This window comes from Hyposmocoma kahamanoa, unplaced genomic scaffold, assembly GCF_003589595.1.
Source record: "Hyposmocoma kahamanoa isolate Upper Pololo Valley unplaced genomic scaffold, ASM358959v1 213, whole genome shotgun sequence".
NCBI lineage: Eukaryota > Metazoa > Arthropoda > Insecta > Lepidoptera > Cosmopterigidae > Hyposmocoma > Hyposmocoma kahamanoa.
Genome location: NW_020653734.1, coordinates 825428 through 842312, shown reverse-complemented (window position 1 = coordinate 842312; position 16885 = coordinate 825428). Strand labels below are relative to the sequence as shown.

At 34.9% G+C, this 16885-nt stretch overlaps 2 protein-coding genes across 6 annotated transcripts in view; both read left to right on the top strand.

The window, feature by feature from the left end:
• LOC113227684 (mediator of RNA polymerase II transcription subunit 16) overlaps positions 1-1219 on the top strand; it is a 25775-nt gene extending 24556 nt beyond the window's left edge. The window contains exons 19-20 of the mRNA XM_026460654.1: positions 5-106; positions 1076-1219. Coding sequence (XP_026316439.1) covers positions 5-106; positions 1076-1112 — 139 coding nt within the window. The 3' untranslated portion in view covers positions 1113-1219. The remainder of the gene's footprint in view (positions 1-4; positions 107-1075) is intronic.
• Positions 1220-2239: 1020 nt separating this feature from the next.
• On the top strand, positions 2240-12181 carry LOC113227700 (DAZ-associated protein 2-like). Of its 5 annotated transcripts, none has more exons than XM_026460683.1 (6): positions 2240-2270; positions 8893-8985; positions 9765-9892; positions 10708-10848; positions 10924-11054; positions 12057-12181. In XM_026460683.1, the coding sequence occupies exons 1-6, from the start codon at positions 2255-2257 to the stop codon at positions 12064-12066; spliced, it is 519 nt and encodes a 172-aa protein (XP_026316468.1). In that variant the 5' UTR covers positions 2240-2254; the 3' UTR covers positions 12067-12181. The 5 variants fall into 5 exon arrangements, with proteins under 5 accessions (XP_026316468.1, XP_026316467.1, XP_026316466.1 ...); XM_026460682.1 differs by having other exon boundaries at positions 10921-11054; XM_026460681.1 differs by having other exon boundaries at positions 8893-8997.
• Positions 12182-16885: the final 4704 nt, after the last annotated feature.

The window sequence follows — 16885 nt, the reverse complement described above, 5'->3', positions numbered from 1 at the left end:
GCTGGCGCGCGTGCGGGCGCTGCGGCGCCGTGGCGCTGGCCGCCGCGCTGCCCGGCCGCCACCCGCTGCAGCGCGCGCACGACGCGCGCTTCCTCGAGGCCTGCCGGTACGCCCTCGCCCGCCACTCCCCACTCCGCCCCTCCGCCACTCCGCGATGGAACTAGAGATCGCCAATGTGCACGAACAGTTATTCTAACGAACGTCCAAACACTAAGAGCGACTCGCTCGAGCCGGCACCCTCCGAGTGAAGAAATCAATTTCTCGCAGATGGCGCTCCGGCAAAAGTTAGAATCATTTTGTGTTCCGACACGGGACGCTTGCTCGTAGCGATGTTACTTGACTACCAACCTTCCCGAAAGCCTTAAAATCCGAGTAAACGTTTGCTAACCTTACAAACCAATTTGCGTCATGCGCTGCGTAGCTGTCAGCAATCTGGTCGTCCGGTTGGCTTACTCTTTCACAACTCCGATCTTTTTTTTTTGTTAACCTACCTCTTTGTACTCTTAATTGGGTGTGGTGACCATGACCACGTTTCATGTTTATTTACATTTTTATTAAAAAGCGCAATAACCTTTTTTGTTGGAAAAACGCTCTGTTACGTCATCTACGAGACATCACGTATCACATGAAGGAAAAAGGGAGCCAAATTTATATAATATACAATATTCCCCAAAATATTGCCATTACGATGAAATATTTTCGCATAAGAGCCAATTTTTACGAGCTCATGTTATTAAATTGGGTGTTTCAAAAACTTTTTGACAATATTTATTTTGTTAATACACATAATTTAAAGTTTTCTTCACGATTCCTTAAAATATTTTTTAGTGGTGACATCCCTTTTACTTACATTTAGGATCTCGAATTTCGTTCCATAGTTTAGATGCCTCGATGGTAATAATATAAAACACTCGTATATAAGAAAATACTAAGTACCTATTTCTGTCATTTACAGTTCAATTCAATGCAATTCTTTATTGCATTTACCATAATGTTACAAGGATGACAATGGCTTAAAGCTAAAGTAACAGCGCATTATTACTACATAATTACCCAATTTTGTCATATTTTTCAGATGTGGAGGCAAATGGACGTTGTTTTCTAACGTATAGCAGTATTGAAGAATCTTCTAGAGTTAAGATATTCCGTTAGGATCGCCAATTAATATTAGGTCAGAAATATTTTTGATCATTATTGGTAATAATTATATAAAGAAATGATGAAATATTTTTTGTTGTTTATTTCACCAGTACACCTATCCACGTACCTATTACTTTCGTATATTTTTTTATAATCACTATGATTATCAAAGTGTCGTTACATGTTTCTTGTGTAATACTCAAGACTACCAATGATCTTGACGTACGAGATCGAAACTATCTATCAGTTTGAATTATTTCAGACACTATTTTTTGAGCTTGTGTAACCACTAAGCTCAAAAAATAGTAGCGTGTAAACTACTTATAAAGTTTTTGACTTGTCTAAAACAGAGAGACTTATAACAAAAATTTTATTTGCAAAAGGGATTAAAAAAGTGGAAAAAGAGAAAGGATTGAGTTTGTTTTATTTACAGCGATGAGGATAGTCTTCCTTCTCAATAAAAAAAATAATACAACAATATTATTATTCCAGTAGTTAGTACAAAAATAAATGTTTTGCATGTGCAAAGAGATCCTTTATTTGTGCACTTTCCGAGCCTTACACCTCTTTACGAGCAGCTCGCAAAATTATCGTTTGTCCTGCACAACGAATTAGTGTTTGGATTTCCCAAGTGTTGCAGATCTCGCTATTTTAGTTTTTCAACTTTTTTACTATTTTATGTATTGAGCATTGTCTACAAAGCCATCAGTTTAAAAAAAAACTAAGTAATTGTAACAAACTAAATCCGTTTTCAGCGTTACGAATATTGTTTAAAAATACCTCGAAATCTTAGAAGATGAAAGCTCGAAATTAACGAATGTCATTCTAATTTGAACTTTCCGCGATAATTTGTTTTTTTATGTATAGTTATGTCCACATTCAAAAACTTAAATCGATCGATTCTACGAAGACAACATTATTTTGATGAAAACCGGTAACGAGCCGGGGCATCTGAGTTGCTACACGCAACCCTAGTCGTAAATCGGTTGCGAAGAATCGAAGGAAGCGTACCATTGCGACTGCGTTGTTTTAATTGCAAATTTCTCTCAATTTTCGCAACGAGTTATTATAAGTGAAAACGTTTTTACTAGTTCTTACCTTGTAATTAATTAAAATGGCAGACAAGAAAGGTATTTATTCGATTTTATTATATTTTTCTTTGTCTTTTTTATTTCGGAGGTTGACATGAGTAACGTCATATTTACAGGGTCTTTGTTAGTTTACGTTTTAATTCTACTATTTTGCTTTGAAACGTCCTTCTACGCGTATCCTGCAGCATTTTTAAATAGTATTTTATTGTAATACGATAGTAGCTCAAGGTTTTGGCGCTGCGGATCAATACGATCCCAAAATCCAAGATGGATGCTATGCAGCTCATTACTAAGGCGGGATGTCTAAAGAATGTGCTAAATATAGCTCCATTGATCACGCAAAACTGGTTCACTGACTACTACTTCCTCTACAGTGAATAAACTGACTACTCACAATGAATTTGTGTGTTTCATGTTGAAAGTTATATCATTTGCACATTTACAATTACCTACATTTTCTTTTTTAACGATTATGATGTCATCACTGCGTACAGGCTTTATTATGGTACGATTTACTTTAATAAATTTGGGATACATTTGCCTACATAGGGTATTGAAAAGTAGGTCAGTCTTAGGTCACCTACATCCTCCATTTGCAGTAGATAGGTACTTGCCTAGTGGCCTGACATAGTATATTTATATTGTTCCATTTTAAATATTTGGCAATGTGCAGCATGATGAACAATACAAATCAAAACAATCTGGTAAATACCTCAGAGTTAGAGGGTATTTAAAAAAAAATCTTATTTAGAAATGAGTAGTTCTCTTTAAAACCATTATTTATTTTTTCTAGTAACTTCTTCTTTTTCCTAATTTTTCTAATAAAATTTATCAAATGTAAGAGATTTGTTACAGCAGTGTTATAGAGGCATTTAAATACCAACTTGCTTTTAACATAGTGAAAAAGTAAAAAACAAATATTCATTTTCAGAAATAAACTTAAAAACTGACTACATTTTTTTAAAGAATTCATTGATATTTAAGAAAATTAAAATTCGGCCTTGACGTCGCAAATGTCAACCTCATTTGAATATTATGCTTATGAACATCTCTATTTCCATGTCTGGGGACATTGTTTTATAGTGAAGAATATTTTAAAATTTATATAGATACATTCTTTTAATATCATCCATTTCTTTTTTGAGCTTTATTCCCATTTCAAATTTAGTACATTTTAACAATGTTCTTCCTCAAAAACAAGCCTCCAAACACAATAAACTGGGAATACTAGAAAACCCATTTTTGAATTTGGAAATACTTCCATTTTTAAATACTCATTGCCGGTTATACTGCCAGTAAGTACCGCTGGCATATTACGATTTAAAAAAGGTGGTAAGCGGCCAGTACTGGTTAAAAAAATATATTTCATTAAACTGTATTCTGTAATATTATGACTAATGTAGTATGTTTTTTAAAATATTTTTCTTAGGGATGTCAGTTGTTCCATAGAAAAATTAAAATAAGAAAATGATTACAGTAATCATAGTAATTATGGAATAAGTTAGCAGCAGTAATGGCTTTTAACCAGAAAGGTTTTTAAAAGTGAAGCTATGCTGGCCTTTGTGAGCATAATATAACCCCACTACCCCCTCCAGCCGCTGTGTGGAGGACCGCGAGGCGCCGCGCCGCCGCCGCCGTCGTGAGCCGTCGATTCGCTCTCATGTAATGAAACAAATAGAATTTTCTTTCTTTCTTTTCTTTTGGAAACATAGAAGAGAGACAAATATATGATATGTGCGTATCGGCGTGTGTACGATCGTATGTGTTATTGATTCGATTGTAACCCTGCTCTTGGTGGTTTGATCGCTGTCTACATATTATAATGATCTTACAGGGTTTTACAGCACTATACTTCCCTTTTGACTTGAATATCATCGTAATATTGTCTCCCCACAGCAAAGTTAAGAATTTTGTACAATTGAAATTAAGTATATATTACAGAATGACACAGCAATCAGGCCACTTATTTGTTTTTTATTCACACATCTGACTAACAATCATGTTTTGATATTTTGAAAAATATTAAGAAATTTTGTTTTTTTTTTTCTGAAAGGACTATCAGTATTGGACTTGAAGCTAAATGGTTGGCTGTACAGTAGATGTTTTTGGCTTGAAATATTTGTATAGTTGTATAAAGTGTCCTTTTGGAAAAGAATGTTTTGTAATAAAAAATATGACTGTCTGGTTGGATTACTTAGTTAACATTTACTTATAAAAAATAAGTTGTGTAAGTTTTAGGGTCGTATTCTAGAACTCTACTCAATGCTCAAGTCAGGACTTGAGTATGATTTCAAGCACTGGAAATACAACCCTAATGGCAAGGACTTGAGTATGATTTCTAGTTGTTTAAATGACACTCAAGTCCTGACTTGAGCATTGAGTAGAGTTCTGGAATACAATCCTCAGAGTGCTGTCGTTTTTTTTTTTCGATAAATATTTTAGTAAATTGAATTTTTTAAGAAAAGTAAAAGTTGTAAAAGACAAAAAAGACAGCACTCTTTGTAATTTGTCAATATTAATTGGTGTTTTCATGCTAGAAGTTTATACTTTTTCATATTTTCAAATTTAGTTCACAGCTTATTTTTTATTTTACTTTTAACACTTTATTTGTATTATCCACAGTGACTGGTCATTTTTACGTATTAATTCCATTTTGAATTCTTTTTTTCACTAGACAAAAGTTAAAAATGCCAGTCATTTTATTTTTCATTGCTAGTATTTTGCACCTTTTATGGCAGAAAGTTAAAAAACATTTGACTTTTTGCACCTAAGATTACCTGCTATTGATTTTTATTAACAGGGAAATCTTTGGTTTTCAGTTTTGAGTTGATTTTTGTTTTTCTTACATAGTTTCATAAGCTAACTTATTAGAATAATACCCTTTTTCGAAAACGATGTGATTTAATAAAAGCGTTAATTTTGAATATTTGTTATGTTGAAATACAACAAAATAAAATAACTATGAAATAGTAAATGTAACTTGAAATCACATCATTTTTCTAATCTAAAATCTTAAAAAACAGTAGAAAATGTGTAAAATTTTTTTAGGATTTTGGATTTTGAGCACAAAATTAGACAACAAGAATTAATTTTGTGACACATTGCAGGCACAACTTCTGTTATAAATTTTCGTCGTATTTAGTAAAGTATAAAGTTGTGCCTTTTATTTAATAAGATTGTGTGTTTTATACTAACAATAACTTATGGAAACAAATCAGTTTACTCAGTATATCGAATTTGAAACAGTGAAAAATCATTATCATTGAAAACCGATGAACAAGTATCACGCGAGCGTGAGTGAGCCCATGGTCACTTGACTATTAACAGTATTGCTTTTGACTTGATTTTGTAAACAGCTGACATAAATACAGTTGTCGGTTGACTTCATGGTTACACGAGATTTAGCCTTATGTCCAACCCCAAGTAATTAACATTATTATTGGAAGTGTGAATTGTATGAAAATAGTTTAGAAAAACTGATTTGTTGAAATGTCAATGAACACTAAATTTTAGTATATTTTTTGTGTTCATTTCTACAATAAGGTGCTGGAAAAATTGGCGTCAAAACATTGTCGTGCTCATGGTTTGACGCCAGTTGACAATATGTATGATTAATTTACACAATTATGTTAATATTAACATTTTTAGATTTTATATGGTTTTAGAAAACCCGTATAGATTCTAAATTAAATTGGGCAGTTTCATTTTTTAATAATATTTTTTTTTAAATAACACGAGTTGATTATAAGGCAAGTTTTTGATATCAAATTAATAAAAAAAAAGAAGCTGGCCACACTGATTCAAAGTTGAGTCAAAATGTTAACAGGAATGACACTTTGTTAGTGCGTGTGTGATTAGAGTAAGGGAAGCAAATGAAGATCTCTATATTTTTAATATCTTGAAAACTACATGCTTGTATACAGTTCAAGTTTTATATAGAAGTTTTCATAATGAATATTTTTTTCACATAGCAACTCCGTAACACCATGTTGTCAAATATATTTGATCTTCATTTGTCTAGCTGCCGGTTGTTTTCACAACTTCTGGTGTTGCATGCTGAAGTAAGCTTGTTGAAGGACAGGGAAGTGCAGGCCTCGTCTCAAACTTTAGTTTCGTTACGGTTTTTTGACACCTCTATCTAGGACTTACTTTCTTTTACTCCTCTCCTTTTGGTCTTGTTGGTCTTTTTCAGGGATCCAGTTTTAAGGACTTCAAAATAATAAGTTTCGGTTGTTGTTGTTGTTGTATAAGATACATCAACAAACCTGGCTTGCGATAATAATAATAAGCTTTATAATAATTTTTATTGGTTTTGAAAGTATGCCATGTTTTGGAATTTCATAACAAAAAAAATGGCATTCTTTGTTGGTAGTATAAAATAAGATTTAGATAGTAATTGTGTTTTTGGAGAGGTTATTTACCAGGATTTCTTGTATTAATATAAAAGTTGGTTGTAAATTTTGTTGTTGCAAGCAGCATGCATGATTTGTTTCCTAGTTTGCTTGTCTCAACATTGAGTTTTTGTGTTGTAGAAAAATAGAAAGCTAATGCAATGTTCTGTTTGTTCAGAAGACAGTTGATTTTAAGTAGTAATTAGTTGAATTGTAATCGAGGGTGTTGAATATGATTTCGTTTTTAACATAGTATAGTAATTAGATTTGTTTAGAATTGTTTTCATTATTGCATGTTTCTGTCCTTCAAAATGCACTCATATCATAGTTATTATTTCAACTTTGCCGCTTATTTGCATCAATGCTTCATTTAGATTCAGACAGCAAAATATACAATTGTATCTACTTTTTTTGCAATAAAATAATTAATTTACAATAAATCTTGGTATTGAACTATTAAAATAGCTAGATACTTGATAGATTATAAATACTGTTTTTAAGGAATGTTCACAGATGTATTACACGTTTTTGCTGCCATTTTGGCGGCCGTATTTAATCGATGAATTTTAGTGTTGCCCACACAGAAAAATTAAAGTTTTTGTATGATTAACTCTTTTTAATTATTTGGAAAAAATGATAGTTTCTGTGTGGACTATATTTTGGAGGTTTTTCAGTATAATGAAATTACAAATTTTCTTGCAACATTTGAATAATGGCGTATTTTCATTTCCTGAAGAATGTCTAAACCCACTCGTTTGCAGTCTTATTAATAAATAATAATTGTCTTTACTTTTTGGAAGGTTCTTTATCGTGTGATGATTGTTTTTAAAACTTATTACATGGTCACACTGGCTGCTACACTGCACTATTGCTTTTACTAAATTGTTGGGTCTGATTTTGTAATCTGCTGGAAAATGGAATATACATTTCTAAGCAAATATTCCACAATAGGCCAAATTAGTTGAAATCCGTTGCTTGTGGTCCTGTTTTTGCTGGCAAGCGACACTTAATTTTCAGCGATTACACGACAGGCTCTCTTACTGTATGAAAACAATTCATGCAATTTAAGCCAGTATGACCATTGGACAAAAGGAATGCAATGTAAATAACTTTTGGTAGGTTTTTCAGCACTCACGCAGCCGTGTTGAATCAACTTGACCTACCAAATGATTGTCCTTGCCATCGAATTGATTTCAAATTTATAATCAATTTTAAATCGATTCGAAATAACACCATTCATATTGAGTTTTTTCAAACGTTTTTTACAGTTTTTTTGTTTGATTGAACTCTTGTGTTTTAGTTCACATTTCGAATGTAGTCAGATTTCTTTTTTTTTTTGAAAAAAACAAGTGCGATGTGAATTGAAATATAAAAATGGTGGACAATGTAACGCCTTGTATGGGCATCGCTTGTCGTTAACACTGACGCCTGTGACTTTGGCTTGGATAAGACTACATTTATTACATTAAAAAATACAAACAATTCTGGAAATGTATGGTACAATTGTACTTAAATAAACTTTGCGGGGGCATTGTCGCCTTGCCACCAGACTCTTTAAAAGTCTATTTAAAAGTCTAATCCATGCCTTTATTGTTTTATTTAAAAGTGTTGTTCTTCTCGAAATATTTGTATTTTTTTATTTCACAATAATTCACGAATAACTGTTTTTTTAATTAAAAAAAGTTGCAACACTTTTAATAATATGGCCACACTGCGTCAAGCGTGAATGCTCGGGCTTGGGTTGCGGCGATACAGCCTCCTGATATGCTGGTTTTACTAATATGCTCGTTTAGACCAAAATCACGGTCGAAGATTATAAAAACTAAGAACCGAAATGAGTGCTATCAACTTTTCGATTATAGCCGGTTACATTTATGTTACCATTATTTGCCAATTGCCTCCCTAAAAAGATATTGGCTTTATTCGACAGTATGTTTGGATATTCGGTCTTAGTTTTTGAACACCATCATGAGATTTATCTAAATTATCATTTATGTGTTTAATAAATCAATCTCTGAATGCAGCTAAGGTTAAAAATGCTCTGTTCACATGGATTTCGTGTACTTTACGAATCAGGTTATTTAAATAACTCTTAGTAGTGTTCAAAGATTATTCTATGGCGAATGTGTTTTCATTGTTCCATAGAGAGAAAGACGCTTCCAGATAATGAATGTTGCTCATGAAAGTGTGAACGAGCCGGTACTCCAGCATGTCAGTGAGGTGGATGCGGACATGTACTAGATAGAGAGTTGACAGAGTGGTTGTTGCAGTGACACCGCCGTTGGGTGCGTACCCGCAGCCGCAGCCTCCGCAGGGCCCGTTCCTGCCCGCGCCGCCGCAGCACGCCTCGCCGCAGTACGGAGGTATGTCATATAGTAAGTAAAGCAAATGTGCAAAACTTTTCAAGTTCATGAAGTGCTACTGTTATTGCACATCTAAGTTTACATCGGACATCAACGGCACTTTAAAGGAGGGATCGAAATTATAATGGTAGTAGTTACCTGAAAATTATCCGATAATCATCCATGCTGATTCATAGTTTCGCCTCTTTAGTTGTTGACTACAAAAGACGAAAATTATTTAAAATTCTTTTGTAGCTTTTAGAGATTGACATTTGACACGTTTGGATACGCCGACGACGTGACATTGTTAGCGATAGCATTTTGTTGTTGAAAGTACATTTATCGAGATAATTCTCGTAATAATTATTATGAAAATTATCACTTCGAATCGTGCTTTAAAGCGATATTCTTTATATTGGTGCTTTAATTTTTTTTTTACAATATATTAATTTCGGGGTCGTTTAATTTCTAGTTGTTTCATACTTTGTTGTCGCCGCTGCATCGGCTTTTACATAAGCTTTTGCAAATAGTTATGCAAAATCATAAAAATGGGGATATACATCAGATGAAAAGCCGTTCGTCATAAGTAAGATCTTTATGTGCACACCACAAGAGGAAAACAAAACGGTTTGGATCAATAACACCATGTATTTCTGCATGATTGATCGTATAATTAATTATATCCTTCATGGAATCCCATTAGTCGTGGAGATGGCAAGTGTGAACAAACGGAAGATTTTGAAAAATTGAGGTGATCTCATCAGTTAGTACTAAAGTTGTACCATGCGTGCGTTTGTCAGTGGCTGGAGGGTCCCCGTACGGAGTAGCGTTCGGAGGCGCCGGCGGGGCGGGTGGCATGTACGCGCCGCCGCCGTATGACCAGCTGCAACACCACCAGGCCATACCCTCGCTCTCGCAGCAGTTGCCGGTGAGTTATTTCATGGTTTCAATTCTGCAACCTTGGGCAAACAGGCTGATGTAACTAGGTAACATTACTACCACAGCAAAGTGTAGTTAAGCAGTTTTATTATAATCGGATTTTCAAATTGGAGCTAACGAATTGACAGCTGCTGATGTCGCTTTGGAAAATAAGTTAATGTCATTGAATGTAGCTTTGTTTATTGTATAGTGATATGTTTGGTTCAGTTATCAATGAATACAATGAAATGGAATCAATCGATAAGTGAAATTTAGTCTCTACATATTTCTACTACTTCTATAATTTTTATTTCATTTCATATTTTATTTTATTTTTGTTATCAAATTATTAACTTTTTAAAATTAACATCAATAATTTACCTCGATGACTTCTTTACGAGTGAGTCAGTGAAATAGATCCTTTATGACAACACTGTTTTTATTAAAAAGTATCGGATCACGAAATGGTAGTTTATTCTCTAATTAAAAATTGACTATAGTTGATAATAGATGTGCCCTTTTTTGGGTGTGTACGACATTGTTTTTGTGGCGTAATAACAATTGTTTATTGGTCACATAAGTCACAAGTTTGTTCCAAAAAAAGATGAGCCACAGCATCTGACGCAAACAAACTGTCGAAAAATTAGTGTGAAGGAAGCCGATTCCGCCCGTTAAACGAACGCGTATCAGCTTAGACTAGACTTTGATTGCTTCAAAGCCACGACCTCCGGTGTCACATCTATGGGTTTCACTAAATTGCCGACAGCTAACGCGGTTCTGCGCCGATTGCCGGTGTAACGTCACGATTTTGTCACGCAATTCCAGATGTACAGCCCCGCAGCTGCGATGTACGCGGCCGCGGCGGGCTACCCCGGCTACATCGGGTACCCGGTGCAGTACTACCCGTACTACCCCACGGCCGTGCAGCCGTCCATCCAGCCGCTGCGCCCGACGATCATGATCCCTGTGAGTGTGGCGGGTTGCGCCGGTGGTCGAGCGGCTGCCGACGTGCGGTTGCTAACGTGCGTGCGCTCTCAGCAGAACGGGTTCGAGGCGGGCGGGCGCTTCGAGGGGCTGGCCGGCGCGCTGCTGCCGCCCGCGCCGCCCGCCGTGCCGCCGTCGCCCGCGCACCTGGCCGCCGCCACCGCCGCCATGCAGCCGCACCAAGTGCTGTGAGTCGCCCGTCCATCGTTCTTGGGGAACGGACAAAACGGATTTCAAAAAACAACATGCCCGTGTTGGGAACCAACTTTTGTTTGTGTCGTACAACACATGCCAATTGTTTCTATTTTGCGTAGATCCCTGTCTTTCTAAGATGGATTTTTTTACAAATCCACGAATTTCGTATGTGTTTTTGACAGCTGACACAGTGCAACTCGATTCGATAAGTTTAACCGTATTTTGAGAAACTTTGTAATTGTAACTTTTATTTAACCGAATATCTTGCCTGTGAAATATTTGCTTATAAGTAATTTATTATAACAAAGTATTATGTACAGGGTCGAGAGCACGTGAAGCTGAAAGAAGATGTTTAACATATAAATCAAACTATGCTTAAACAGCTTACTATAAAAACGGTCCAAAGTACAAAGTGTCAAGCTTGATGTGTTCTTGAATGTACATATACTTACATACTACCTGTGTAATATGGATTATTCCTTTTATGGAAGTCAAAATATTATTGACTGCCTGTGTAAATAGGTTTCATTCTCGTTAATTCCTATTAACGTGTCATACATCCCCTATTTTTATTTTCGCCGACATGAATCCGTCGTACCTTAGGGTGGATCCCTGGAGGTCGATATATCCCCTTTTGGGGAATCTTCGACTCATTACTTTAATTTTATACAACAGCACATCAAGTTTGTCACTTTGTAATGTGGACTATTCCTATCGTAAGCGGCATAGAGGTGAATTATATCTTTTTTTCTACCCTGTATGTTTTTTAAAATCTATTCTGTTGTTTCTCAAAAATGTTAATTTTCGTATTTATTCACTTTATTGTCGAGGTTACGCGCCCCTTTCACTCACAACACGCTTGGAAATCACTGCGATCACCTGAACATTCACACGTCATCCAATTCCATTATGCATTTGCAGTCGTACACTAAACCTCAACAATTATAACTCAACAGAAATCCAAATTCATACAACTTACCTAAACTTCATTGCAGGTGGCGTTAAAAGCGCGTGCTGGGGTGTACTTCCTTCGCAAAGCCACCGACGGCAGCGGACCCGGTAACACTATAACTAACATTATATCACTCGAAAAACGGACGAATTCAACATTACTTAACATGAAAATACTAACTCCCTTTCGACAACTCCAAGTAATAAGATGATTATATATTTCTAAACTAAGACTCAATTCTAAAACTCAATTATCACATATTGTTTTTTCAGGAAGTTGGTTACACTAATAATGACCCCAAAATTGTATCTTGAAATTCCATAATCAAATCTTAACTGATCGACGGGATTACTAGTATAACTGTTTGAAACAAATAGAAGTTCAAATCAAATTACAAAATCATCAAAATCAAATAAAACTAATTTAAGTTTTCAAAAGTCCTACTTTTAAGTCTGGTTTTTTAGACTTGTGTAGGTAGGCAGATGCTATATTATTGTTTTGGGGTTACCAACTTGAATATAACTAATTTATCTACAAGTTTATAAACAAAATAAAACCTGTCCGTGCGTCCGTCGGAGAGTAATATCTTAGCCGGTATTTGACTGTGATGTCTATGTATTCGCTAAATGCGATGGTTGTCGGTATCGAACATGTCAGCTCTCTAAACAAAATTTTAAAACTACATTGACAAGAATCTCGGCGATAATTTTTATGACATTCTTACTTCTCCATTCAAAGAAGGAGAGAGTCGATTAAGTTTTCAAGGAGAAACTTCCTTAAAATCAAAGCTAGCTCAGTCTAGTTAAATCTCGAATGAATTTTTAGTATAAAGTATCTTTATATTTCAATTGTGGTTTTAAATCTATGAAAAATCGTTTATTCAAGTATAATATTAAGAAATTGTTAATTAAAATTAAATACACAACATACGGCAAAATAATTTAAGTTTAAATTACAATGCAACATTACTTTGTGAGAGTAATGGAAATAATTATAGTAGTAATTACAGTCGAGTGCCGGCGGCGGCAGACTAAATAGAAAGTTATTACTTGCATAAACAGCTATAGATTTGAAAGACCAAACAAAGAATATCTGGACTTTGAAAGCGAAGCACCGACAGCCACCGCGTGCAGCGGGCGATGGCGGCGCGTACGACCGCGCCGTTCTCAATACTATAGTATTATAGCGGGAGCGTTAGTGTAGCTTACGTTTGGAGTGGCTGGCTCGACAAAATATATATGCGCATATCTGAATGTAATATTCCTAGTTAATAATGTAACATCGACTATAATAGGGTATTTGAGTCATATTTTCCACTTTCAATACATTCACGTGAACATTCTGAAGTACTTTTCTAGATATCTCGGCTAAAACTAGAGTTTGTTAATGGTTAGAAGTTACTTTTTCGCTAAACAGTCTTTGTTGTATGGCGCCACTGCAATGTGAAGTCGCAAATAGCTTATTTATGGGCTGCTTTATTTATTAACGAATATCGATTCTGTTCTCACATATGTCCATCAATTTTGTAAATTCATTAGACCGGACACGATTACCCCCTGGCGGGAATCAAGTGTACTAAACTATCGGTAGCCAAATTTGGAAAAATATTAGTTATATGCCGCTATGAACAAACGCAACTACCTCATGATAGCATCAACAGTGCTGGTCGAAAAATGGTAAAGGTATCTATGAAATTCCGTTTTTTAATGATTTTTAAGCAATACATAAAAAACCATGTTAAATTTAAAATACTCAGAGTTATGGTTAAATATTTCGTCCCATAATATGAAGTTTCTTAGTACTACATACCGTAGTTAGACACATAGTCGACTTTGCCTTATGAAGTCTAAATTAAAGCCACTTCGAACGTTGTTTAGTAATAATAATAATAAAATTGAGATATACAGAGGTTGTGCGTGACGATGCGTGTGTGAGAGAATGTTTTGTTCGCCTGTTCTAGGTAGATTTATAATTTTACGGCTCGCTCTTGACGACGCGCGTTTCTGATAACATTTACGGATTGCGCAAACTCCTCGACGTTTAATCGAGATATTGTTTCTAATATTTTTTAAGTCAGCGATTGGTAGATTTAATCGGCTTGTCAAAATTTCGTGGATTTATTCAAATTATTAACTTTGTACAATAATTTAAATAAATGTTACACAATACCCGAGTTACTACTGAATATTAGCATAATAAAGTAATAGTACATTATGATATAAGTGCGGTAAGTTGAAAATTACAGCCGTAGGCGATAAGAAAGCAGAGGCTGTAATTTTCAAAGCGCACGTATGTCATACGACGTTTTATAACATATTTGCGAGGAAATAAATAAGACTCTGACTTTCTTAAACGAATAAATCTTTAATTACTTGTTAAGGCAGTTATAGAAATTTGAACAAATTTTAAAAGTGATTGTTACGTTGCCAGTTGGCATTTTTAATGTTGTCAAGTTATTATTATTAGTTACAATCTCCCCAGTCTCTCTCTCACTCTCTTGAGTGAAAGTAGGAGAAACGAGACCACAGAGTTCTGCAGTCGGTGGCGGCGGCGGCGGAGGCGGTTGCGGCTGCGGCGACTATGGTGGAATGTACGCGTGTGTGCTCGTAGATGGTTGAAAGTCAACACTTGACTCCAAATTTATGTTCCTTGTAATGCGAGAGCTAATTTCTTCTTTATTTCTTATCGAGTCTTCTATGTATCCTTCGGCTACATTGCTTGACCGCCATCCTCCGTGGCGTTTTAGTGTCAATAAGTCCGCACCGGAATCGGCGAGCAATGTAGCCGAGGAGCGTCTGAAACTGCCCTGTGTATTCATGTGCTTGAGGCAAATTTAAGAAAGTGGCAATTTCTTTCGGCATTGCTCCCAATTTATTAATGCCAATGGGTTGGTTGGTGCATTTTCCATTTTGATAATTTTGAAAAAATCTGTTGGAATTAGCTTTTGTTGAACGAAGCGCTTCGTATTTCTTCACTACGTCGTAAAAAGGCCCCTGTATTGTGAACGACCTTGGAATTTTATTTTTTGTGTTTTTGACCTGGACAAGAAGAACCCGCCCATGGTTCTCGACATCATTATTTGTATGTTTGCCAAGTCTTGACGTCTACATGCACCATTTATACCGAATATTAATACAACCTGAAAAGAGATAAAAAGAACGTATAAACACCTATATTGTAAAGAAATACGAAAGTGAAAGAAATTAATAACAATAATTTAGTTTCAACTGACCTTTGTTGCCAAATATCGCCAATCCGGAGCTTCTTTTAGGAACTTCTTGATATTGTCAGCCGAAAATACTTTCGACTTTTTACTTACATGGCCATCTGAGCGTCTTTTTAGAAATGCTATCAAGTTGGAGTATGACTTGATATCAATACCATGGTTTGTTTTCATAGTGCTTTTTAGCATTGAATAGTAGCACCACAATGAGCTTGACTTATATTTTTGAGAAAGTTCCATGAAATAGGCTAAAAACACATTTTCTGAAAATGAATTTGCATCTTTGCTTGTTTTCCATATGATGAAATTTTGATACGTTTGTAAGTATCTGTCGGTCGATTTTTCAGGTTTAAGACTTGTGGCGGTGTCAAATTAATAAATTCATCACTACTTGACGACATTTTCAAATAAAAACAATACAGCGAAAAGAAAAAGCGCGCGAAAAAATTTTTACTTGTCCACAAATTAGCCATGCGCGCGCATCAACGTTTTTTTTTTTAGGCAAAGGTATAAAAATAGCCAGTATTACTAATAAAGTAAATTAATATTTTTATGTTTTTGTTACAGATAAATGGTTGTAATTTATTGTCAAAATTAAATAAATGAAAGAATTAAATGTTTATTTACTATATTTTATCTCCCAAAGTTAATTTTATTCATAAAATATTGACCACTTTTCTAACAAAAACTCTTTGCAAAGATTTAAAAAAGTATCGTTCATTTTTAGACGGAGGATCTTAAAAAACCGTGCATGTTACTTTATTTAAAAAAAAACTCGTGCGTTTTACATTACAATAAGGCACAAGTGCGTAATGAAATACATTACGATATTGAAATTGGTGTGATTTCAGCCACTTTACGAGCAAATATGTTATAAATGTTTAAAAGAAACTTGCGCCAGGCCAAGAGCGAGCTGACCGACCCAGTAGGATTGAACTGAAATGTGATCGACTCGAATGATTTTGAATCTCACCAATGGTCTTTACGAAAATAAAAATTAAAAATATTTTTTGGTTAGGAAATATTTTTGAATGCGTTTTCAAATTTTAATCGCGGCTTGTTTTTGTTAAATTATATAAACTGGTGTCTTTTTTTGAAAAGATTTAAGCCATTTTAAGTCGTGTTGAGTAGCATTTCTTACGTCTCTTATTGTTTGAAGGTGGCATTTTTTCAAAAAATAACACCAGCGGCTTAATTCGCATTGATGCATAACACATTTCACCCGAAATTCTAGTTACAGCCAGTAATAGCACAATATGACCCAATTAAGTTAGAAAAACGTAACCACAAAGCTGTCAGGTCAGTGATTGTTTACTGTATTTTAAGAATTCATAAAATGATGAAAGTGTTTTAGATCAATGTGATTTTGCATCTGTACACGGTTGTTCCTTATTAACCCGAAACAGCTTTAACTCGGTATTATTTATTTTAACAATCAACTTTTGTTGAAACGACTTTTGGACAAAATTTTTCAACTTTTCATACAAACCGAGAAATGTAGAAGTCGTATAATTAAAGTTGTTTGATTTTGATTTGACGAAATTGCCAGGTTAAGAAGTTTCTGGTGCATAAAAACACTGTTTATTCATCACTAGAAAATGACTATTGTGATATTCATAATATGAAAATATAATGAATCTAACAAAAAC

Coding starts and splice junctions, on each gene's coding strand:
- LOC113227700 (XM_026460680.1), top strand. Junction 9,893..10,707: donor CGCTCTCGCAGCAGTTGCCG/GTGAGTTATTTC, acceptor ACGCAATTCCAG/ATGTACAGCCCCGCAGCTGC. Junction 10,849..10,920: donor GCCCGACGATCATGATCCCT/GTGAGTGTGGCG, acceptor GTGCGCTCTCAG/CAGAACGGGTTCGAGGCGGG.